Source organism: Phaseolus vulgaris, chromosome 5 (assembly GCF_051622355.1).
Source record: "Phaseolus vulgaris cultivar YP4 chromosome 5, ASM5162235v1, whole genome shotgun sequence".
In the NCBI taxonomy this organism is placed as follows: domain Eukaryota; kingdom Viridiplantae; phylum Streptophyta; class Magnoliopsida; order Fabales; family Fabaceae; genus Phaseolus; species Phaseolus vulgaris.
In genome coordinates this window covers 4,258,752-4,280,900 of record NC_143502.1, presented here as the reverse complement: position 1 = coordinate 4,280,900, position 22,149 = coordinate 4,258,752, and the positions used below count along the sequence as shown (strand labels likewise).

At 36.0% G+C, this 22,149-nt stretch overlaps 2 protein-coding genes across 2 annotated transcripts; both read left to right on the top strand.

Annotated features, from left to right (window-relative positions):
• Positions 1 to 4,234: 4,234 nt before the first annotated feature.
• On the top strand, positions 4,235 to 6,397 carry LOC137834910 (BTB/POZ domain-containing protein At2g24240). Its single transcript, XM_068643146.2, has one exon. The coding sequence runs from the start codon at positions 4,789 to 4,791 to the stop codon at positions 6,121 to 6,123; it is 1,335 nt and encodes a 444-aa protein (XP_068499247.1). The 5' UTR covers positions 4,235 to 4,788; the 3' UTR covers positions 6,124 to 6,397.
• Positions 6,398 to 9,755: 3,358 nt separating this feature from the next.
• Positions 9,756 to 10,370, top strand: LOC137836154 (uncharacterized). Its single transcript, XM_068645009.1, has one exon. It carries the CDS (start codon positions 9,756 to 9,758, stop codon positions 10,368 to 10,370), a length of 615 nt encoding a protein of 204 aa, XP_068501110.1.
• The last annotated feature ends 11,779 nt before the right edge of the window (positions 10,371 to 22,149 follow it).

The window sequence follows — 22,149 nt, the reverse complement described above, 5'->3', positions numbered from 1 at the left end:
CAATGAAAGACTCTAATCTCTAGTCGATAGCGGGTGACCTGATAAATCTAACAAATGCTAGCATAAACTCAAAAATGTCTTTAATACCATATTACGAAGTGGACTTTAAACTTAACTCAACCTCATAAAACCGGTTCATGGGGTGAGGTTTGCACCCACTTAATACAATGAAAGATTCTAATCTCTAGTCGATATGGGATATATGGGATCTCCAACAGATACAAATAAAATGAAAAAAAAAAATTAGATGCATGCATGTTCATTGCATAACCCAATGCTGATTCAAGACTTATCTGTTTGTCTGTCTATCATGGTGAAGAGTGAGTCCTTGATTAACACTGCAATTTGAGTCAATTACAAAACCCCTTTTGGGGTGTGTTGTTTTTATTAGTGAAAAAATTAGCACTTCAGGGTCACACCAATGGTGCAATTTGGGGTACTTGATTTTGGGTTGGAAGAAGGCATTGGAGTAAAGTAAATGATGATGAGGACACATTACTGGTGAATAAATGAATGGCGAATTGGTTAGAAAATTGAAGAGTAAACAGAATAAGTTGCTCATAAAATGTGAAGCTTTACTATAATTAAAGAAAAATCATTAAATTTAGAGATAGGAGGTCTTAGGACGCGCTTTCTATATCCCGCGCAGGGACGTTGACTCGGTAAGAACAACCAGATGCAACCCAACTACTTCGCTGTTACTCTATTTTTTAAGTCATATACTTTTAAATTTAAAATTTAAAATGTTATTAAATAATGATGCTTTATTTGTTGGACTTTTACGTAGAAAATGTTGTGTTCTAACTATCAGAATATGAATATCTTTTTGGCTTAATAATAAACATTTGATCATAAGTTTAATTTTTAGTGTGGGATTATTGCATATTGCATCGATTATTTTGTGATGTAGATTAGGTGACTAAAGTCACAATCAAATTGTAGTGTTCAGACTACTAGCTTCTTAAGTTGAAAAAATTATGCTCAAACCATTTATTGGTATTACTATCAAGGTCATGGATTTCATTTTTCAGTGGGACAGTTGTTGAGAGGGGGATTGTTGCAGATTGCATCAATTATCCTATAACGAAAGATATGTGAGTCAAATCACAATCAAATTGTGAAGTTTGTGTTAAGTTTCAGAACTAATTGCGATTTTTTTTTCTTTTTTAAATTGGTAAATCAAACTTTTAGTTTTGCATAAATAGAAGGTAAAGAAAATAGAGGGTTTTTCATTCGTAAAGTAAAATATAGTAAATTGTTTGCTATATCATTTATAAAATAACAATAAGAATGAAAAAGAAAGAGAAGTGGATGTTATGTATTAGAGGTAGTTTGTTTAAATTGGATGTCTTGTAACAATTATAATTTGTAATGGAGTTGATTATTTTCCAAATTTTATTTGTGTAATTATTCCATTTCTCCAACAAGTGGTATCAGAGTTTCAGTTGAGGTTACGAGGAAGATGAACTTTTGAAAGAAGTCACATTACCCAGGTGAGAGACAACCATGTCAGCTACCATGTTTACATGAAATATTCTTGTATGCTTTATTAAACTCTCTTCTAAAGCCTACATGTACCTTTAGTTAGTATCAGAGCTAATCTCTCAAGGTTAGTTTTAAACAGAACAATAGGCCATATTTAAACAAAACTAATGGAGTATGAAGGACATGCAATCAACATAGCTCTTATGGTTAAAGAAATGGAATATGACTATTAGAAACAAATAATATTAGTATTTGTTAAGTCATGTCACAAGGACACGTTAGAAATCTTGGAGAATGGGAACTGCATCTCATTAGATGTTGAACAAAATCCACCACCTTGGAGTGTTTGGACAAAATAATAGAGGCATAGGTGCCAAATGAGTGCATGAGCCAAAAACATTCTCATGTGTGTTGTTTCCAAAGAAGAATACCACGCATCAAAATTAAAATGTGTAAAACAAATGTGGAACACCCTTAATGTCTTGAAGGGGGAGTATGTCTTTCACCTTGTGAAGTAAACTAATGAGATTGTGGATCATAAAACACCAACACAAGAAAAAGTAGCTATAAGAAACATGATTAAAACCAAAGAAAGGGAGAGAAGAATCCAAGAGACTTTTAAATGGATTCCAACAAGAAATAAGGCTAAGAAGTTAGCAGATGAGCTTCATCAAGTCAAGAAGACTCTTAGGGCTCTTAAAAAAGATAAAAATGTGAAATAAATAAATGACTCTCATTTTTACATGAAATATAAACTTTGTATTGGAATATCCTCTTTAGGTTTCTTTTGTTTTGATGTTAGTATAAATTGTCATGAGTTAGAATAGCTAACCCTAGGTGTCGATGTGTAAGAAGGAGTCCTACATCTTCTTTTAAGGTAGGCTTGGTGTGACTCATTTATCGAGGAGTCCCTCCATCCATGTACAAATCAACTTTGAAATTGAAATCAATTTAAGAGCTTTGAAAGTCTTATCGTGTTTCTTCTCTTAAGTATTTTTTGCTTACTTAGTTAAGTTTTCTTATGTGGTCTCAACTTCTCTTTTCTTTCTTAGAGCATCAAGAAACTGTCTTATGAAACCTTTCAAGGCTTGTAGCTAAGTGTTGTGCACATCTAGTAAGGTAATCATCCTATTCTATTTACTTTTTTCCATGTACACTATCTTCCATTGTATTTTTCCATTCCATTTCTTGCATCTATATTGTGTTCTTATTAAGCTCTCATCTCTTATCTTTCTCACCACTCAATTCTTTCAAGAACCACCAAAATAAAACATATACTTTTCACCCGACTCACTATCCACAACAACACCAAAATCCATGAAAAAACATTTCAAGAAAGCAACAAAACCCCAATTTTCATCCTTGTAGCTCTCAACCATTCACTAAGAATCATCAATAACTTTTCTATTTTTTTTTATCAGCAATAAAAATTAAATAAATGCGAACCACTTCAGGAGTGATTCAACCCTTATACAAAATATACAATGAACAACTTCTAACCTAAAGCCACCAAATTGACCAACCCAAAACACGAATCTTACTAAAAACCTAACATACTTCAAGAAACCATTCTCATACATTCCAAAGGTTCCAAACACCAGCTAGAGAAGGAAAACGAGGTAGAACGACATTTTGCAGAAATCCAAGACCACACCTTTGCTTGCACCAATGCACACACTTCTGACGCGTCAGCCACCCTCCTATTGAAAATGATAGAGTTCCTGTGATTCCAGATTTCCCCCACAACCCCAACCCAAATTGTGCTCCATACATCATTAAATGAATTAGAAAACATGCTCAACTTGAACTGAACAAAGTTTGACGAAGGATCAATGTGAGACACAAACGACACTCCCAACCACTTAAAGCAAAAACACCAAACCCGCCAAGCAAAACTGCAAGCGAAAAATAAATGGCGGTGAGACTCTTCCTCCTTCCCACATAGACAACACAAAGAACTTTCCACCTCATGTCAATACCATCTCCAAGCTATACAATACTAAAATTTCAACCAAAGATTACCAACAACTAAGAAACCCAAGATAACTTCTGCCAATTCTTACTGAATTAAACTCATCAAGAATTTGTCCTAAATCCTTAAGGATCATTGCAATATGGCATACACACCTTGCAATAGCCTCCCGTACCTCAATTGAGACATACCTCAATTTAGACATACCTTTACCACACATACTAGCCAGGAAACTAAGCATGAAACTTCACATCATGTTTTGATCTTCTTTGACTTTGAAGCTTGCTTTAGACAATACTTACCTTTAAGGAACCTTTCCTTCAAGGTTTTCATATCGTATGGAAACTTTCATTTTATTTCATATTGATTTGGGATGGATCCAAAATATTTAATCTTAATTACAATAAATATTACTTGAAGTTCTTAGTTTCAAAATATATTAAGACGAGATAGTTAAGAATAACTTATCTACTTGTAATAATTAAGAGTGACTTACATACTTGATTATAGTGGATTATTAATTAGTGGAGTCTAATCTTAATATAAATGTTAAAGTACGAATGAATATGTTTTTCTCCAAAACAGAGTTTATGCGAGAGAATCTAATGTTTGCATGAAAAATAGTCTTGGGTTACGACAGTTTGTGTTTTTCTCGTTCTATCAATTGCTTTCTTAATGACAACTTTTTATGTAGTAAAATCTTTTAACGTAAGTAATTTGATTGGTGATTTGACAAAATTAATAAACTTCCATTACAGTCCATCCTTATCTATTGTCCCGCAGCCAAAGGAATAAAATGGACGAAGGGACAAAAGGAAAAAGAGTAAAAGAAAAGCAAGAAAACAGAGAGAACAAAAACAGATTGACTTGTAGAAGGAGATGAAACTGAGTCAATTCGGTTTTGAATTCCAACCGCTCCACCCATCTTCATTCCTTCACCAAATCCCACACACACTTTCAAAAAACCCTTTTTTAAAAGCCCTCATCTCTTGCAATACAACACACTACAGTAATCATTCCCATGTATAGTTTTCCCACAATCTCACCATTTTCCGGTTGCTTAATCTCTGTCCTCTGATCCTGTCATACACACACACACACACCCTTTGCTTCAATTCCAATTCTTCAACTGTAATCATTCACTCATCTAATCTCATCTCTCTTCAGCAAAATCATTTCTATTTATTCCTGCCCATTCTCTGTTTTTCTCTGTTCTTCTCTGTTCATCCATCATCCCATTCAATTCAACCCCGCAGACGCGTTGAATTGAATACCCATCTCCCTCCCCATCTGGGTTTCTCGAAAGCCACATTCTTGGGAGGAATCGAGTCATGGGGGTTCAGAAAGACAGTGTGAAATTCAACGTGGGTGGCAGGGTGATGGAAACGACCGCAACGACCCTCGCCAATGCAGGGAGCAATTCGATGTTCGGTGCTATGTTTGACGACAATTGGAACCTGCTACTATCATCAAACAAGGAGGGCGAGAGATTCCTGGATCGCAACCCGGATTGCTTCGGGATTCTCCTCGATCTGCTCCGAACCGGGGAACTCCATATCCCACCCAACATCCCGGAGAAGCTCCTCTACAGGGAGGCCCTCTACTACGGCCTCTTGGACCACGTGAGGGCAGCCAAGTGGGGCCCATTCGACGGCAACAGGTTAAGGTTGTCGCGGTCTCTGCAGGGCCAGGCCCCGGGTGACGGAACAGCCATTCGAGCAGGCCCTGATGGAGGCTGCTGCGTTGCGCATGGCAGCATGGTTCATGTGTATGATTGGATGTTGGATGAGCACCCTCCTCTTAACCTCGATTACCAGAGGGTTAATGATGTTGGGTGGGTTGACTCGGACAACGTTGTCGTCGGAGTGAGCGAACGCCTCGGGAGGGGTGATGGTGGGATGGGGCTGTTCAGTTCACACAGTGGGGAGCTTAGGTATAAGTTTCAGGTTTGCCATGAAAATCAGGTGAAGAGTTACACTGCTGGGGCTTTGAGTTTCAGTTCGGATTACAAGATATTTTCTAGTTGTAAGGGGAGGAGTAACGAGTATGGGGTAGGGGTTTGGGACCAGGTCACAGGGAAGCAGATTGATTTTTTCTACGAGCCTTTGGGGTGGTCTCTTGGGGATGCTGATAAACTTCAGTGGTTGGAGGGGAGTAACTGTTTGTTGGTGGCTACTATGTTTCCTAGGAAGGACAACTGTTACATTAGTCTTTTGGATTTCAGGGAGAAGAAGATGGTGTGGTGTTGGTCTGATATGGGGGCTCCTTTTGCCGCGGATGAGAAACGGGTGAGGGATGCTATTGCCATGGAGGACAACAGTTCCATCTGTGTGGTGAATGAGTTTGAGGATTTGGGGTTCATGGATTTGAGAAGTTCTGCTGCCACGAGCATTAGGTGGAGCTCCAGAAGTAGGTTGATGAAGGGGAAGATGCCGGAGGAACCGTGTTATCCCAAACTGGCACTGCATGGGGGACAGCTGTTTTCCTCCATGAATGATTGCATTTCGGTGTTCTGTGGCCCTGAATGGGTTGTGACCTCTAGGTTCAGAAGAAGCTACGGGGGTTCAATATGTGACTTTTCCATTGGAGGGGACAGACTTTTCGCTCTTCATAGTGAGGAGAATGTGTTTGATATTTGGGAGACTCCACCACCACCAATTCTATGACTTAGTTTTAGTTTATCTTGGTTTGATTGTTATGACTATTAAGAATACTAAGTATTAATACTGAATTCTGACATGTGGTGTCATAGTTTCAGTAGTAGTGTGAGTGTCACATAAAAACCATACTGCTTCTGGTTCTCTAGATAATAGTGTTGAGTTTTAAACATATACGAGATTGATGGGTAGTTTGTAACATGTTATACATGTAGTTTTATATGGGATGATTGAATAGAAAAATGAGAGAAAGATGATATATGGAAGGCTTGTTTTGTGTTTATTTTTTGTGACATACCTCACTCAGATATCTTCTCTTGCAGATTCTAATTTCGAAGCATCCCCTTTTGTCTTTCTTAAAGGACACATTTCTCTTACACTTTTTGTTTTTACCTTTTTCTTTCAGTGAGGCTGAAAAAGACGAAGGGAAGCATGCCAAGTTAAGTCCCTTCCCATGTGTGAGCAGTTGTTGTAAGGTGTAACCGCTGCACCTTGTGGATTTGCTTTGAATAAGAATGGCTTCAGGAAATGCCGCTTTTAGGTCACTTTCTCAATAAATAGTATACATAAATATCCCTTCAACTCTTTCGGCACCATCAAATTCCTCAAAACCACACATAAATAACTCCCACCAAGTTCTTAATGCTATGAGGTTAGTGAACGATAAAACCACCAATTAGATAGATACTTTGGTTGTCCCAAAATATTAATTTAATAAAACTTAGACATTATCTAGAAGGGAATATAAAACTCAAGATGGATTGGGCTCTCTTGGTCAGTCCACAAGACTTCTTTTTGGGTATTTCTTCATGCACCCCTACATTTTTCTTCCTGCACCCCTACATTTTATGCAATAACAGAATTATCTTTGACAATTCTGTATGATTCTGGAATAAAGGTTTCATAACAAAAGGTATTTCCAGAATAAGGATTCTGTAAGTAAAATGTGTTTTTGGAATAGAAAATCCAGAAGGGAAAAAATCATTCCAGAATATCTTTTCTGGAATACATTTTTTTAATGTCTGGAATGATAAATTTGGAATTCATAAAATGTATTCCAGAAAGTATGTTTCGGAAATATTCTTAAAAGAGTAATCCAAAAATCATTTAGGCTTTGTTTGGATTAGAGGGTGTGGGAGAGTGGAAAGTTGAGAGTGTGGGTGAGTAGAAGTGTGAAGAAAATGTGAAGAAAGTTGAGGTTGTTTGGATTGGGGTATGTTAAAGTGGATGTGTGAAGAAAGTTTATTGAAATTGGTGAGTGATGTGATGGTTGTAAGAATATTATAAATTATTTTGAATAGTAAAAGTTGTAAGATTACAAATTTATCCTTCTATATAAATGAAGAATAAATAATAATTAATTTTTTTTATATTTTAGTTAATTAAAATAATTTAAAGTTTAATTTATAAATAAAACAAAAAAATGTAAAATTGAAAGAAATAATGAATTATAATTTAAAATTTAAATATAATTTTATTATTTAACATTTTATTAATTTAATTATTTTTTTACTTAAGTTAATTTATTTACATAATTTTAATATTATTTATGATCCTTTAAATTATGTTATGTTATATAAATATAATTATTTTTAATAATGATTTTCATTATTATCAATAAATATATATATTTTTTAAAAATAGATATTTAGAACATTAATTAGTTGTCAAAATATATAATATAAAGTCATTACATTTTATCCGAAAAAAGACAAAGACATGTTAATTTGTTTGTAATTTTGAAATTATGTAAAAATAAAAAACATAATAATGTTTATTAGAAAAAGAAAAGACATCCTCACTAATAACATTTTAATCCTTGTTAGAAGTTAAATATTTAAATGAATTTTGTATTCACATTAATAAATCAAAATCTAGATTATTATAATATATAATTTAAAATATAATAATTTTTATTATTATAAATATATAAATATATTTTTAGGTATATAGGTATTTTCATTTTATTAAAAACATATTTAATATATTTATTTTTATTATGAATATATTAAATATTTCTTGGATATTTAAAGTTTATTTAGAATAAAATTAAATGATTTTAATTAATATTTATTATCATTATTTAAATATATTTGAAATAAAATATATTTAATATTTTTTATGTTTTATGACATGTGCAATATAGTTTAAAAATATTGGAATGTGAATGGTAAATATTATGAAAGAATGAGGATATATAGGTAATTTTACAGATTTAAGAATCACATCCCCTCTTCTCTCCTTACTTCTCCGCAACTTTGAGCAGAAAGCCTCAGCCCCCTCTCACTCCCTTCCGCGCCCTCTCACACGCTGCCATTTGTGGATCCAAACAGGGGGTGCACCCTCACTTCCGTCTGCAGGAACAGTGCACCCCCTGATCCAAACAGACACTTAAAAAAAAGATAAAATGGCCTTTTTTAGAAATCATGGGGTGCAGGAAGTCATTTGTTGGGGTCAGGTAGAAACAGCCTTGTTTACTTTATAGAAAGAGGCCATTTCTTCATGCACCTTCATAGAACTCTAAAGAAACGTAAAATGATAATTTTGTTCTTTTCTACGCTTTTTTATTAACATCCTTCGTCCCTTTCTTTTGAATTCTAAAATTTTGAACTCTAAAATTGAAAATACAAAATTGTATTCTGAATTTTTAGAATTAGAAAATTTTAACAATTAAAAACAAATAAAAAAATAAATAAACTATACACCATTTGTCAAAATGGGTAGTTTTAAATTAAAAGATTTATAAAGATGCAGGAAAAAAACTATGGAAGTGAATAGAAGATCGTTGCACACTTCTACTTTTAGATTTGCAAAGAATTATGGTTGAATATTATATCAAATGAAACTGAGTATTTACTCTCTTTTTTTGTCTCTATATTGGATATTTGGCAAAGTCTGATGAATAAGTCAAGCTAGCTTTTAGGAGTCAAATAATTTGTTGCAGATTTTATATATTTTAATAGTAGTGCCTATTTCTTAGTTATCTGTTACGTAGATTTCGGTTTCGGTGGTTGTAAGGCTTTTATAAAAGTCATTCTCTTTTCATTATAAAACATACTAAATATTTCTATTATCTGGTATCAGAGCTACACATAACAAGAGTGAGAGGAAAGACACAGTACTGAAAAATGGCAAACACTACCAGTTTCACCGCACCTGTCATACCAAAATTCGATGGAGATTATGACCACTGGAGTTTGCTCATGGAGAACCTTCTTCGATCCAAGGAGTACTGGAGCATCATTGAACCAGGATTTGACGATCTGAGAAAAATCGAATCACCTACTCCGACTCAGAAAAAGGTGCTTGAAGAAGCTATCCTCAAGGATCTCAAAGCCAAAAACTACTTGTTTCATCGTCATTTGAGTCTCCATGATCAACCCTCTCTTACAATGATATATCTTGCACACATTATTCTTGATCATAATAGTCATATTCTTCTCCTGAAGTTGTCCAATGCTCAGCAAGTTGTTGGTCAGATTCAGGACATAATAAACATCAGTCAAAACAAGTATTATCCCCTCCACTTCAAATCTGATGTTTCCTTTTCCTTGAACTACCATTTTAGAGTTGTTTCCCAACTGAACAAGATGCTTGAAACCTTCATCTAGATCAACAAACCAAGATTTTCCCCCCGTCATATGGTTTCAATTGACAAAACCATGTTGAAAACTATCACTAGGAAGGAGACATCCAAACAACTATGGGAGTCCATGAAAATCAAGCACCAAGGAAATGCTAGAGTGAAACGCGCACAACTACAAAGGCTAAGGAAAACTTTCGAAACCTTGGAGATGAGGGTTGGAGAACGAATAACAGGATATTTTTCAAGAGTCATGGAGATCGTCAACGACATGAGAAATAGTGGAGAAGAATTAGACGATGTCAAGATTGTTGAAAAGATTTTAAGAAGTCTCACAGACAACTTCAACTTTGTGGTTTGCTCCATCGAAGAATCAAAGGATATTGATAGCCTTACTGTTGACGAGTTACAAGCATCACTACAAATACATGAGAGCAAGGTGGTTGAGAGAAGGAGTGAAGAGCACGTTCTGCAAGTGGAAAATGTGTCAAGGAACGCTCAAAGAGGAAGAGGACGAGGACGCGGAAGAAGCAGCTACAGAGGTAGAGGCAGATCCTTTGTACGCAGAGCAACCATTCAATGTTTTCGATGTGGAAAACAAGGTCACTATCAGTTCAAGTGCACTAGTGACGAAAGAAACGTCAACTATGCCGAGTTTGACGAAGAAGAATAATGTTTACTAATGGCGCATGTCAACGTGAGCAATCTCAAAGAAAATGGCATATGGTTTTTGGACTCTGGATGCTCAAACCATATGACGGGGGAAAAATCTTGGTTTGTTGATCTAGATGAAGGTTTCAAGCATTCTATCCGGTTGGGAAACAACTCTAAAATGGTAGTTCAAGGAAAAGGAAACATCAAATTTGAAGTGGAGGGGATAATACTTGTTTTGACTGATGTTTATTATGTTCCGAATCTGACCAACAACTTGTTGAGCATTTGACAACTTCAGGAGAAGAATCTGACCATTATGATCAAGAATAATGTGTGCAAGATATATCATTATAAGAGAGGGTTGATCATGGAGACTCAAATGACGATGAATTAGATGTTTTTGGTTTACGCTAAGAAGAAACCAACATCTGAGAAATGTCTCAAGGTGGAAGAAGAAGACGTGGGATCTCTTTGGCACAGGAGGTTTGGACATTTAAATAATAAGTCCATTCAGATTATGGCAAAGAAAGGAATGGTGAAAGGGTTACCTAGCTTGAAGGAGGATGTTAAGGTGTGCACAATATGCAATATGGGAAAACAACAACGAGAAAAATTCCCAAAGAAGAGCAAGTGGAGAGCAACAGAGAAGCTAGAACTAATTCATGCATATCTATATGGTCCAATCACCCCAAACGTCTCATAGTGGAAAAAGGTATTTGTTCGTGCTTGTTGATGATTTTTCCTGTAAAACATGGATTCATTTTCTTGCAGAAAAAGCAGAAACGTTTGAGGCTTTCAAAGCGTTCAAAATTTCTGTTGAAAAAGAAGTTAAGACTGAAATCCGTGGTCTGAGGACAGATAGAGGAGGCGAATTCACCTCAGACAAATTCAACGAATTTTGCAGAGAGCATGGCATAAAACGACAATTGACGGCATCATGTACTCCTCAACAAAACGGAGTAGCAAAGAGGAGAAACCACACTATCATGAACATGGTGCGTTGCTTGCTCTCCGAGAAAGAAATGCCAAGATTTCTATGGCCAGAAGCAGTTAGATGGATAGTTCATGTCTTGAATCAAAGTTTCACAAAGGCAATAAAAGACAAGGTGCCTGAAGAGAGATGGACAGGAATCAAGCCAAAGGTTGACTATTTCAGAGTTTTCGGTTCAGTTGCTCATGTTCATGTTCCGATACAAAAGAGAATCAAGCTTGATGATCGAAGTCATAAATGTATCAAGCTTGGAGTTAGTGAGGAGCCCAAGGCTTATCGACTGTATGATCCAATCACGAAGAAAATCACAATAAGTAGAGATGTTATTTTCGAAGAAGAAGCGTAGTGGGACTGGACATTGAGTACACCAGAGCAAAACATATTCACATGGGAAGATGATGATGGAGTTCTCGAAGAAGAACAAAATGAGGACGAATATGAGGAAGAAGGACCTGAAAATTCTATAGCAATACATGCTCCGAGAGAAGAAACAGAAGAGATCACTACAGCAGCAAATCCTGTGCGTGAACATGAAAAACAATAAAAAAGAGCAAGAAAGCCACCTGGATGGATTCAAGATTTTGTAAGCGGAGAAGAAGAAGATGATAATTGGGCAAACTTTGCTTTTTTCATATGCAATGATGATCCGATAAACTTCTCTGAAGCGGCAAAGGAAGAAAAGTGAAATGAAGCAATGAAGTTGGAGATTCAATCCATTGAAAGAAACAACACTTGGGAGCTCACAGAATTGCCAATAGGAGCAAAGACAATCGGCGTCAAATGGATATACAAAACAAAGCTGAATGAAGAAGGAAATGTCGAAAAATGCAAAGCACGTTTAGTGGCGAAAGGTTACTCTCAAACAACAGGGGTGGATTATACAAAAGTTTTTGCACCAGTGGCCAGATGGGATACAATTAGGAGTATTCTTGCAGTAGCTGCTCAACGAGGTTGGTGTGTTTATCAACTAGACGTCAAAAGTGCTTTTCTATACGGTGAATTGAAAGAGGAAGTCTATGTTGATCAGCCTGAAGGATATCTTAAAGTAGGGGAGGAAGGCAAAGTCTATCGTTTAAAAAAGACCCTCTATGGCTTAAAACAGGCGCCAAGAGCATGGTTCAGCAGAATTAAGAGTTACTTTACGAAGGAAGGGTTCAAGAAAAGTGACTATTATCACACCCTGTTCTTCAAGAAAACAGAAAAAAATTTATTGGTAGTAAGTCTCTATGTCGATGACTTGAATTTTACTGGAAGTGACAAAATATTGTGCGCAGAATTCAAGTCCTCAATGCAAAAGGAATTCAAAATGACGGACATGGGGAAAATGAAGTTTTTCCTTGGAGTGGAAGTTCATCAAAGTGAAGCTGGGATACACATATGTCAAAAGAAGTATGCAAAGAAGGTGTTGGAGCGTTTTAATATGGGGAACTGTAACTCTGTCAAAAATCCAATTGTTCCAGGAACTACTGTTTCAAATGAGGGGATTAAAAGAGCTGATGCAACGCTTTACAAGCAACTTGTTGGCTGTCTAATGTATCTTACGGTAACAAGACCTGATTTGATGTTTGTAGTGTGTTTGATTTCACGTTTTATGTCTGACCCTAAGGAAGAACATATGTTGATTGCCAAAAGAGTATTAAGATACGTAAAAGGAACACATGACTTTGGAGTGTTCTATGGGAGATTGTCAAAAATGAATTTGTTGGGATACACAGATAGTGACTATGCTCGAGATGTAGATGACAGGAAGAACACTTCTGGATATGTTTTCTTGCTGAATGTGGCTACAGTTAGCTGGAGTTCTCGAAATCAAGACATAGTCACTCTCTCCTCAACCGAAGCTGAATATGTTGCAACAAGTTCCTCTGTGTGTCACTGTGTTTGGCTAAAAGGGATGTTGCAGGAGCTAGGAGCTGTAAATGGTGAATGTATAGACATCATGTGCGACAATAGCTCGGCGATTAAGTTATCTAAAAATCCAGTCATGCATCGGAGGACAAAACACATCGATGTCAGGTATCACTACTTGCGAGACTTGTGTAATGAAGAAATCATGAAGCTGGTTTTTGTTGGAACAAATGATCAAGTTGCAGATATCATGACTAAGCCTATCAAGTTGGATCAATTTGTGAAGCTCAGGAATTTGCTTAGAGTTCGAAGGATGGAAAGTTAAACTAATGCTCTTAACGTATCAGTTTAAGGGGAGGAATTATGTTGGATATTTGGCAAAGTCTGATGAATAAGTCAAGCTAGCTTTTAGGAGTTAAATAAATCTGCCGCAGATTTTATATATTTTAATAGTAGTGCTTATTTCTTAGTTATCTGTTACGTAGATTTCGGTTTCGGTGATTGTAAGGCTTTTATAAAAGTCATTCTCTTTTCATTATAAAACATACTAAATATTTCTATTAATGTATACTTAAATTCCAACAATATAATATAATGTAAAAAAAAAAAAAACAATGAGGCAATTTCTCCTCGTACTCGTTATTTTGAATGACAAAAATATCTCTCTTAAATGACGAAAATATGTAGATAAAAACTACTTCTGAAACCTTTTATCTGGAAATATTCTGGATTTCAATTTTTGGTGGAAAACAATTTTGAGTTCTGGAAATTTTTATCCAGAATATATTTTTAATTTTTTTTCTAAATTTTTATGTGTGAAATGTATTTTTAATTTTTGAATTTTATTTACTGTTTTGGATTTTTAAATTCGGAATAAAGATAATTTTGAAAATTTGAAAAAATGATACTGTGCGGGTTAAAAAAAATATGGAGCAGGAAAAAATTGGCCAACAATGAATGAAAAGCATTGTAAATGCAGAGTTACTATTTAGGTTAAAGAAAAAGATTCTCCCACAACCACTACTCCCTACATCACTATGATACTTTGTTTATTATTATTTTTTAGTCACCATTATAGATTTATTAGGATTTCATACACTCATTTGCTACTTGTAAAAGAGAAGACGTAAGAAACACGAGCCACACTTTCGTATTTTGTTATGACTCAGAAAATCTAATACTTATCCAGATATTAGACTATTTTTAAGTGAAAAGTTTTTATGAAGAGATATAATTGGATTTAGTCATAAACCTTCTAGTATGTGTGTCTTTTTTAGTAGAGTTATGTTTTTACAACAAAGACCGAAAATACTGAAATTAGGTTGACAAGACTCGGCTTTACACAAATACTCTACTCTTGGGTCGGATTCTCTTAGTTTTTTTTTGGGCTCATGTTCTGGACTCCTCTTGGTCAAATGCTTTCGGCTTCTCCCTCAGCTAGGTGCTCTCGGCTTCTCCCTCAGCAAGGTGCTCTCGGCTTCTCCCTCACACAGGTTGGGGGTACCTGCAAGGCGCTTTGATACCAAAGTCAAAAATAATTTCAAATATCATCAGACAATGTTCACTCTTACCTTTTTCTTATGTTGACCTCCTATTTATAGGGTTTCCTTAATGGGCTTTCCGCTTTGCCTCTGGACTTTCTTTCTACACCTTTTTTTATTATTTACACACCCCTTAATGCAGGTTTTAACCTTAATTGGGCCTTATTATAATAATATTTATATTTTGTATTATTCTTTTATATATAACCTTTCAGCTTTCGGCCTAAACCTCTCGGTTGCATTTAGTATTTAGTTCTCGGCCTAAACCTCTCGGTTTTAACCTACCAGTACACTGGCTCCCGAGACAGAAATAAATTTTTTTTAAGTTTTTAAAGAAAAGTTTTTGTGTCTTAATATAATATAATAATTTTGAAATTTGATTTGATTTGATATTAAATGCCTTGGTTTTCGTGCTTCATTTTGCTGAGGCTGAATGATTTGACGTGAATTTGCTATTTTAACCGTTAGATGACATATTTTGAACGGTTTCATATTGTTGCAACGTTTCAAATTCTAGGGTTTATTTGGGTTATAAATAGATTTCTCATTCATCCTTTTATGGTTTTGTATGAGTTTCGTTGCTGTCAAAAAGGAAGTTCACTTTCAATCCTCATTTGGTTCTTGTAAAGGTAATATGTCTCTTTCAAGCTCTTCTGCTACTGATGATTTTTCAAGCGCGGGTGGTGAATCAACTGGCCGAGTGGTTCGAGAAGAAGATCATCCTGATTCGAAGTCTTCGTCTTCTACTCCTTCTTGTATGAATGATTCAGATGGGGCTGCTAGTGCTAACGCTCCTTCAGAACTCGAAATTGTTAAGCCTCGGAAAAATCTTCGTCCAGGTTATCAGTGGGTTAATCCTAATGTCCGAGAGATTTTTTCTCGGTATCGTTCTGCTAGCGAACTTCGTAGTTTTCTCTCCCATTCTCAAATTTATTATTCTGATATTGAAAATGATATTATTTCTTTTCGGCGTGTTGGGTTAATCCTAACAGTGATGTCTATGAATTTTTTTATTTTTATGCTTGCTTTTTTAGAGATCTTCATATTCGACTGTCTTTGAACAACTTTCAAATGGGCGTTCTTCATTTTCTTAATGTTGCTCCCACTCAGCTTCATCCTAATGGTTGGGCTTCAATGCAAGCTTTTAGTATTTTGTGTAAATTAATATCACTTTCTCCTAGTCCCGCTTCTTTCTTGTACTATTACAGCTCTCGGCCTGGTAAACGGCCAGGGTGGTTATCCCTTATCAGCAAACCCAATATTTGTTTCCTTAAACCTTTTACGTCCTCATATAAGGATTTTAAGGGAGGATTTTTCAAAATTCTAATAGAGCCAATAGGAAGAGAGTATTTTTTTAATGGAGATTCTCCAAAGTTTCCCCTGTATTGGACGAGAGATCCCGTGAAGTTTAACTCAATATCGTTTCACTCAATGGGTGTGGCCGATCGCCATGTTATCGAAGTTTTTAGTCACCTCTCGTACCAGATTCCCACTCGCGCCTTGCTACAATTGTACACTTCATCAAATCCCTGAGAGGATCTCATTGGTACGTGGTTGTTTCACATTTTCTCGCTTTATAGGATGAGTTTTTTAACTTTGCTAAATTTTTTATTGATTTTCAGCTTTGATGGCAAGCGCGAATCCGAAAGCTCGATCCTATTTTTCAAAGCTGCTGAACAAGGTAGGTGATGTAACCCCTCGGTGTGAGAATGTGGTGAATCTTGTGGTGGAAATAGAAGTTGTGGAACCAGTTGCACATGTTGAAGCGCTTGAACCTACAAATAATGCTGATGTTGCCGGTCCTTCTAAGAAGTCAAAGAAACGAGATAGAAGTAGCAAGAGATCACATTCTTCCTCTCGGCGCCATCGCCATGTTGAAAGTGTTTCGACTGAACCTCTTTCTGAAACAGTTTTTGGTACTTCAACAAAATATGTGAAGTTTGTTCAAACTTCTTTTTGTGAATCATCTTACAACATGTTGAAAAATACTGATGCTGCTTCATTGGCGGATTCTATTATTGAATAATCAAGTAGAAGTCTTTTTATTGGGAAGATGATGAAGGCGAAGAATGGAAACTGTGTGTCTTTATCTGAGTTTGAAAAGTTGAAGAATGATCTTGTTGAATATAAGGAAAAAATGAGTTCTTTATCTTTGCAATTAGAAGAGATGAAGAAGCAGAAAAATGAACAAGAAGTTGAAAAGGAAGATCTCGGAAAGGAAATTTCTGAATTGAAGAGTAAAAACTTAAGATCTGACAAAGAGAACGCTCGCCTTCTCAAAGAAAATCAACTTTTGCATGAAAAGGTATCGGAGATATCTTCTGCAGACGAATCTGCTAAAAACACCATCAAACTTATGGATGAAGAGATAAGTCAGCTGAAGGTTAATGTTTTTGAAGCCGAAAGCTTTATTTTTGAACAGCATAAACTTGGCTTTGATAAGGCTCTTCAACAAGCAAAATATTTTTATAAGATTCGTATTGATGAAGGCAACTTTGATGTTAAGAAGGATGTCTATAATGGTGAATTAGTTCCTGCGAATGAGATTCCGGACAATGATGCTGAAGAAATTAATATCGAAAGCTAATTAGATATAGGTTTTTAATCTTTTTGTTTATAACTTCTCGGTTTACTTGTTGAGAAGGATATTTGTTTTGGGATGCTCTGATGTTTAATGAATATAGCTGATGTTTGCATTCGTGCTGTAATTCCTTATTTGGAACTTCTTACTATGAGCTTGAGGTTAACATCATGATTTTATCATTCGAATTATTATCTAGTGAAAATTTTCTTTCCGTTATAATCATATTATGAGAATTATTAGCCTTTCGGTTTTCCGAGTGTGATACTATCGGTTGCTTGGTCTGAATAATTAAGTTTATTTTGGTTATAAATGAATATTAAAGATCTCTCGGTTTTAACCGAGTGCTGACCTTTTGGTCACTTAATTTGAACTTCTTGAAACGTTCTTTTATTGATAAACTTGGTACCGGGATCTTTCGATTGGAATTTAAAAGCGTAACATCATGTGATTAACGTATTGTTATTTGTTTTCGGTTTTAGCTAGTAAAAGTAATTTTGATCTTTAAATCCATCAAGTATAAATTCAAGTTATGTTTTCTTCTTTGATATTGACGAGATCAATATTGTTATTGTACAATTACATTGATTTAAATTGTTAAGTATAAGAAAACCTGAACCTTTGCAATTGTTGGGATTGAATTGTAAAGAGTTTTATGCAATTGATGTGACTGTGGTTGGAATATGCAATGGTATCAAAATATGACATGGGAATTGGAGACTTTTTTTTGATTTATTAATTACCTCTCGGTTTTTTGAATTGTAAAATTATTGCTTTGGACTTGGCGATTTTTAAGGTTTAATAATTAAACGTTTTGGACCTTTCGATTTTTATGCGACATGAAAACGTCTTATGAGCGTTATGAGACATTCTGGCGGGAGGAATTTCATCGAATTTGAAAGTTGTGAAGACCGAAATAAGTATATAAATGTTTATTCGGGAGGGATTTCACCTGAAGTGAAAGCATCCAAGGCCGAAAGAATTATGTAAATATTTTTTCGGGAGGGATTTCACCTGAAGTGAAAGCATCCAAGGCCGAAAGAATTATGTAAATATTTTTTCGGGAGGGATTTCACCTGAAGTGAAAGCTTCCAAGGCCGAAAAAAGAATGAAAGTTTAACAAGATGAGTTGTGATGTGATTCCAATAGCCACATAGAACAAGATTCTTGACATTTTTAGGAATCACCTTGAGCTGGAAAATATAGAGGCACTTTTCTTAGAGTTGGATCATGGTTCTAAGACAAGAACTCACCAATTACTAGTACCAAATCCCAAACTCATTTGGATGAACCAAATATTGTCAAATTGAATCAACAAAGAGGAAGAATTAAAGAGTACCGAACAGAATTGCATAAGAACACATTTCAACCGAACAAAAATGAAATTAAAAGACAAAGAACAAAACATAGGTGCTGGAAAATTAAGAACAGCCGAACCAAAAATGCTCAAGAACACAAGACAACAAGAGTAATTGAAAGAGAAGAAAGGAAGGAGAAGAGAGTGCTCATGAAGATGGAAGAATGTTGGATGATCTCGCCACTAGAAGTGTGGAATGCTCCTAGATGAGAGTGATGCCGCCACTTGAGGACTCCAATGATCCATCAAGATAAGACTAGAGAAAAAGGCTCCAAAAGCTCTCCAAAGGTCACTCAAAATTTGAGTAGAGTTTTCTTAGATTAATTCCAATCTGAATTTTACAAAGAGAGCACCTCTATATATAGCCTAAGGTGCTGAAAATGCAAGCTAAAACAATTCAAATTTCCCTCCCAAAGCTAGCTAAAACCGGCGCCTATTTCAAGCCATGAGGAAGGTGTGACTCCTTCCTTCACTTTGGCACCTCCTATTCTACTTCTACACCTATCTACTAACACACCCCCCTAAAGCTCCTAACTAAAGCCTAAAAGATGCTATAACAAAAGAGGTTTCTAAAGTTTCCCTCTATGCACCTTCAACTAAAGAAACTACAAAAAGAGAAAATAAATGTCCTCTAGCTCCCAAAGCTTTGAACATGCTTCTTGTAATCCTTTGAGGTGGACTTTGACCTCCATGGGCGTCCTCCATTTGTGCCTCCACCTCTTCTTGAGCTTGATGAGTGGCCTCCATGTTCTCTTGAGCTTGATCTCCATCATACTCCCCGAGTTGGAGAGAATTCGACCACGAATTCTGGAGACCTACAGAAAAAGGAGTTAGATCGCTGACATTAAAAGTATGACTACCTAAGAATGTATCAGGCATATCTAACTCATAAGCATTGTCATTAATCCTCTTGAGGACTTGGAAAGGTCCATCCCCTCGAGGCATTAGTTTGGACTTCCTTTGAGTAGGAAAACGATCCTTCCTCAAGTGAAGCCAAACCCAATCGCCCTCATCAAACAACAATGCTTTTCTCCTTTTATTGGCAAGTTCAGCATACTTGTCAACCTTCTTCTCAATTCTCTTCTTGATGTCTTTATGCAAAGTTTTCACAAAAGAAGTCTTTTCATCCCCATCTTTGCACAAGACATCTTCAAGAAGGGGAATAGGAAGAAGATCAAGAGGTGTTAGGGGATTAAACCCATAGACCACCTCAAAAAGAGAATGGGAGGTGGTAGAATTTACTACTCGGTTATATGCAAACTCAACATGGGGTAGTAAATTCTCCCACACTCTAGGATTCCCCGAAATAAAGCATCTCAATAGTTGTCCCAAAGTTCTATTCACCACCTCGGTTTGACCATCAGTTTGTGGGTGGCAAGTGGTAGAAAATAAAAGCTTAGTTCCAAGCTTGCCCCACAAGGTCTTCCAAAAGTGACTCAAGAACTTAGGATCTCTATCGGACACTATAGACCTAGGAATCCCATGCAAGCGAACCACTTCTTGGAAGAAGAGGTTTGCAATGTGGCATGCATCATCCACTTTGTGGCAAGGAATAAAGTGAGCCATCTTTGAAAAACGATCCACTACCACAAAAATGGAGTCCTTTCCCTTTGATGTCTTGGGTAAGCCTAAGATGAAATCCATAGATATATCTACCCAAGGCATTGAAGGGATAGGAAGAGGAGTATAAAGACCATGGGGATGCATTTTAGACTTAGCTTTGCGGCAAGCTATGCATTTATCACACAAACTATGAACATGTTTATGCATATGAGGCCAAAAGAAATGTTCATGCAACACATCCAAAGTTTTAGCAACCCCAAAATGTCCCATTAAACCCCCCTCATGAGCTTCTCATTATATAATAAGTATGTACACAAAAAGTCTTCTTTTTACATCTATTTTAACTAAAATAGAACTTTAGATGACTTGCATTCCACGTTCTCGGTATCACTTTCTCTTCCAAAGTTTCTAATCTATAAGCTCCATTTTGCAAGTTTTCTAGTATCCTAAAAGGACCTTCCCAATTGGATGCCAACTTTCCATGTCGTGGATCCTTTCGAGCATCAGTTCGCATTCTCCATACTAGATCACCTTCTTTAAAATCTCTAAATTTTACCTTTGCATTAAATCTCTTCATCGCCCTTCGCTTTACTGTTGTTTCCTTTATTTTTGCTCTTTCTATAAGTTCTCCAATAAGATCAAGATTGGTTCTCAAACACTCATTGTTGATATTCCAGTCTTCCATTTGTCTTCTTAATGTTGGTTCATTAACTTCTACTGGTAACATTGCATCTGTTCCATAAGTGAGATTGAACGGTGTTTCTCCAGTTGATGTTTGTGGTGTGCAACGATATGCCCATAATATCTCTGGTAATTTCTCAGCCCATAAACCTTTAGCACTCCCCAACCTCTTTTTTAATTGTCCAAGAATAACTTTGTTTGCAGCTTCGGCCTGTCCATTCATTTGCGGATGTTCAACTGAAGTGGTTGTGGACTTGATTCCCAAATCTGCATAAAATTTCATAAGTTTTTTGTCAATGAATTGTCGGCCATTGTCACTTACAATAGTGTGTGGGATTCCGAATCGACATATTATATTTTTCCATACAAACGTTTGAACTTGTTGAGCCACTATCTTGGTCAATGCTTCTGCTTTTATCCATTTTGTAAAGTAGTCTACAACTACTATCATGAATTTGGTTTGGCCACGTCCAAGCGGGAACGGACCAAGTATATCAATTCCCCATTTTGCAAATGGCCATGGAGATATAATTTCTTGCAACTCCCGTGCTAGTATATGATTCAAACTTCCAAACTCTTGACATTTTTTACAAGTTTTAACATAAATTTCACAATCAACTCGGGTTGTTGGCCAATAATAACCAGCTCTGCAGACTTTTGTTGTCATCGTTCGAGCTCCGCAATGCAGTCCACAAATTCCTTCATGAAGTTCTTTGACTACATATTCAGCTTGTTCTTTGGTCAGACATTTTAACAGGGGCATAGAATATCCTCTTTTATATAACTCGTCACCAATTCAAATGAAACTAGCTACTTTCTTCGCTGTTTTTGCATCTGGCTCAACACCTTGCTCCTGATTCTTTATAACTTCTGTGTATGTTTTTATCCAGTCGTCTTTGGATGTTACAATATTGAAGCATTCGTCCAGACTAACTGTCGGATGACTAAGGGTTTGTTGTATGATTGAATTATGTTGCACTTGCCGTTGTTGGCTTGCTAATTTAGATAGCGAGTCTGCTTTCATATTTAATTCTCTTGGAATATACTTCATCTCGGCCTTGTTAAAACATTGCATAATATTTAAGACTTTATGACAATATTTCATTAATAAAGGGTCTTTTACCTTATACTCCCCGTGCACCTGTCCTACCGACAACTGTGAGTCAGTTTTGCAAACGACATTTTCAACTCCCATGTCTCTGGCCAATAATAATCCTGCAACAAGAGCTTCATATT

What these genes read in the sequence shown, in the direction of transcription:
- LOC137834910 (XM_068643146.2), top strand. Translation starts at nt 4,789, where the DNA reads ATGGGGGTTCAGAAAGACAGTGTGAAATTCAACGTGGGTGGCAGGGTG.
- LOC137836154 (XM_068645009.1), top strand. Translation starts at nt 9,756, where the DNA reads ATGGTTTCAATTGACAAAACCATGTTGAAAACTATCACTAGGAAGGAG.